At 41.4% G+C, this 2,495-nt stretch overlaps 1 protein-coding gene across 1 annotated transcript in view; it reads right to left on the bottom strand.

Annotated features, from left to right (window-relative positions):
- Positions 1–814: 814 nt before the first annotated feature.
- LOC108751691 (protein SCAF8-like) overlaps positions 815–2,495 on the bottom strand; it is a 2,246-nt gene continuing 565 nt past the window's right edge. The window contains exon 2 of the mRNA XM_018491997.1: positions 815–2,337. Within this exon, the coding sequence (XP_018347499.1) occupies positions 1,396–2,337 (942 nt within the window). The 3' untranslated portion in view covers positions 815–1,395. The remainder of the gene's footprint in view (positions 2,338–2,495) is intronic.

The raw sequence follows: 2,495 nt of genomic DNA, 5'->3' as shown, positions 1-2,495 counted from the left end.
ATAAAGACCAGTAGCTTACCTTGAATTCGGAGAGTAGGATTTTGCTATATGTAACGTTCGTCTTCTACGACCACAGATATCCATTACGAAAATAACGGAAGACAATTGAAAAAGTGTACGAAACATTCAAGTTTTTCTATGCGAGATGAAGGAGAGTATTTACCAAATAATAAAATATACGAAAAGCTTATCGATAGGATGTTAATATACCTTTTGAATGTATGCAAGTGAATTTATGGGAATCCAAATAAAAAATTTTAAATTATATAGTGCTGGATATTGATAAAGAAAAAAATAAGATACGAAAAAAACAACAAATTCGACGTTGCTTATTAAATATATAACATGTCAGTTATCACTAATACTGTTGTGTATTCTTTTTGTAATTATGAACATGTTTTTCTTGTATAAATACGTGCAAAATAAGTTGGAAATGGCGACTCAGGCACTTGAATACCTGCAGAGCCGGCATAACAGCCGGAGGCTGTACGAAATGGTTATGTGGTTGTCGAGTGTGCTAAAGCACAAGGTCAAAGTTTCGGCAATTTAGGATGCGATGCGGGTAAGGAGGTAGCAACTTTAATCACTTTTGAATCGGGGTAAATCTACTCGCGTATCTCGACGAACCCGCAGGATCATATCGTGTGTAGTAACTGCTTTACGAGAGAATTCCAAATATAAGGGTATCAAGGATGCGTAGAGGAAACAATCAAAGCTGGTTATAAATTAACAAATCAAGATATATTCTTTCTTATACATATAAAACAATTTATAGTTATACTTAATTACTTGAATTTATTCATAACTATCTGAATGTCTATGGCACACGATGGAGATATTTTTTATATCTTCATAGATATAAAAGAGATAAATAAATAGTTACAAATGATTGATTGTATATCATGAATACGATCCAATTGTAAACGTGCAAAGGATACATCTCGAAAGAATTGTTAGCAATTTTCTTCTGCCTACGTGATATTTCGGTAACAGGAAATATCGATATAGGTCGTCATATTTCTTACTTCTATCGCGCGCTCGCATGATTATTCATCTCCTTGGATTCTGCATAATATTACTTTCGCGTTCCCAAAATGTAACACTTTCTCTTTTCCTTGTCACTGTCGAAAACAATGCAAAAGTGAAAGTAAATGCCAATATATTTATGTACTTCGTTTTGCGGTTTTAGGCGGCATTTTAATCGAAGGCACGACTAACGCGGACCTTCCGCAGTATGCGAATCCATAAATATCAAGTGAAACGCGGGATAAATGGGTATGGCGTGACTCGGGCAAGCCGCGTGCCGTATATCCGAGGTCTTGAAAACGGCAGATGTATCGCATCGGCGTGCAAATCGGAGATGTCGCCTGTAACAGATTCTTTCGAGTGTTTTGCTTAAAAGAATTTCTTCGCTGGTACCGGATAAGAGTATCCCTCGCTGCCGGGGTCCACGCTCACGTGAAATCCCGAGCTTATGGGGGAACCGAAGTTATTACCACCGTGTACGACGCTAGAAATGGCAAATCCAGAATGGTCTCCATTTTGCAATATTGTGCCGGTTCCTGCCGCATCGACAGATCCAATCCCAATGGGAGCGATTGGTCGTATTGAGGACCCGGATTGAGGACCGGTTGATACGATAGGTTGCGTAACAGAGATTGGTCTAGCGGGCAGCGGATATGGATCAGAATTAACCGGTATGGATTGCGAGATTGATATTGAGGCTGGTGTGTGAATTGGTACCGGATGCGGAACTGGGACCGGGTGCGGCACCGGGTGTGGTACAGGTACGGCTTGAGGTACTGGCACTGGAACCGGGCGGGGTACGTTAACGGGATATGCTTTGGTGACGACGAATGGAACCGGTTGAGGTATCGGGACGGTGACGGGACGCTTCACTTCGATGGGTATGGGATGCGGCACCGGTACGGGGACTGAGCGTGTTATGGGAACCGGTTGAGGTACGGGAACTGCAACTGGAACCACGCGATTCACGATGGTTCTGGGCACATGGTCTAAGAATCCGTGTTCTACTCCGATGCCGAAACTTGGCACTCTGTGACCATGCGGTCCCCCTATAAAATTGACTTCAGGTCCAATCCCTCCGTATCCGTGTCCATATCCGTGTCCATATCCATGTCCATATCCGTGTCCATATCCATATCCATGTCCATGCCCGTATCCATGCCCATATCCGGATCCATGGAACCCAATGTCACCGTGGGGGTTGTAGTTGCCATGACCATATATCGATGATCCTCCGTGTACAGAAGCACGTTTGTCATGTTTTTTCTCCGACACATCAACGGCGAAAGCGAAGGCGAACAACAATGAAATCTGTAAGCCACAATTTGACATCTTATTATCAAGAGAAAAATTATATTTTTCTAACACGGAATTTCTATATTATTATGGATATCTATAAGTTAATTATTTCGGTTCTCTTAACATAAATGGCGTATATTGTAATTTGTAAAAAGTAGAGATTATTAGTT

This window comes from Trachymyrmex septentrionalis, unplaced genomic scaffold, assembly GCF_001594115.1.
Source record: "Trachymyrmex septentrionalis isolate Tsep2-gDNA-1 unplaced genomic scaffold, Tsep1.0 scaffold51, whole genome shotgun sequence".
In the NCBI taxonomy this organism is placed as follows: Eukaryota; Metazoa; Arthropoda; class Insecta; order Hymenoptera; family Formicidae; genus Trachymyrmex; species Trachymyrmex septentrionalis.
The sequence above is the reverse complement of the archived record's forward strand: the minus strand, read 5'-3'. Positions and strand labels throughout refer to the sequence as shown.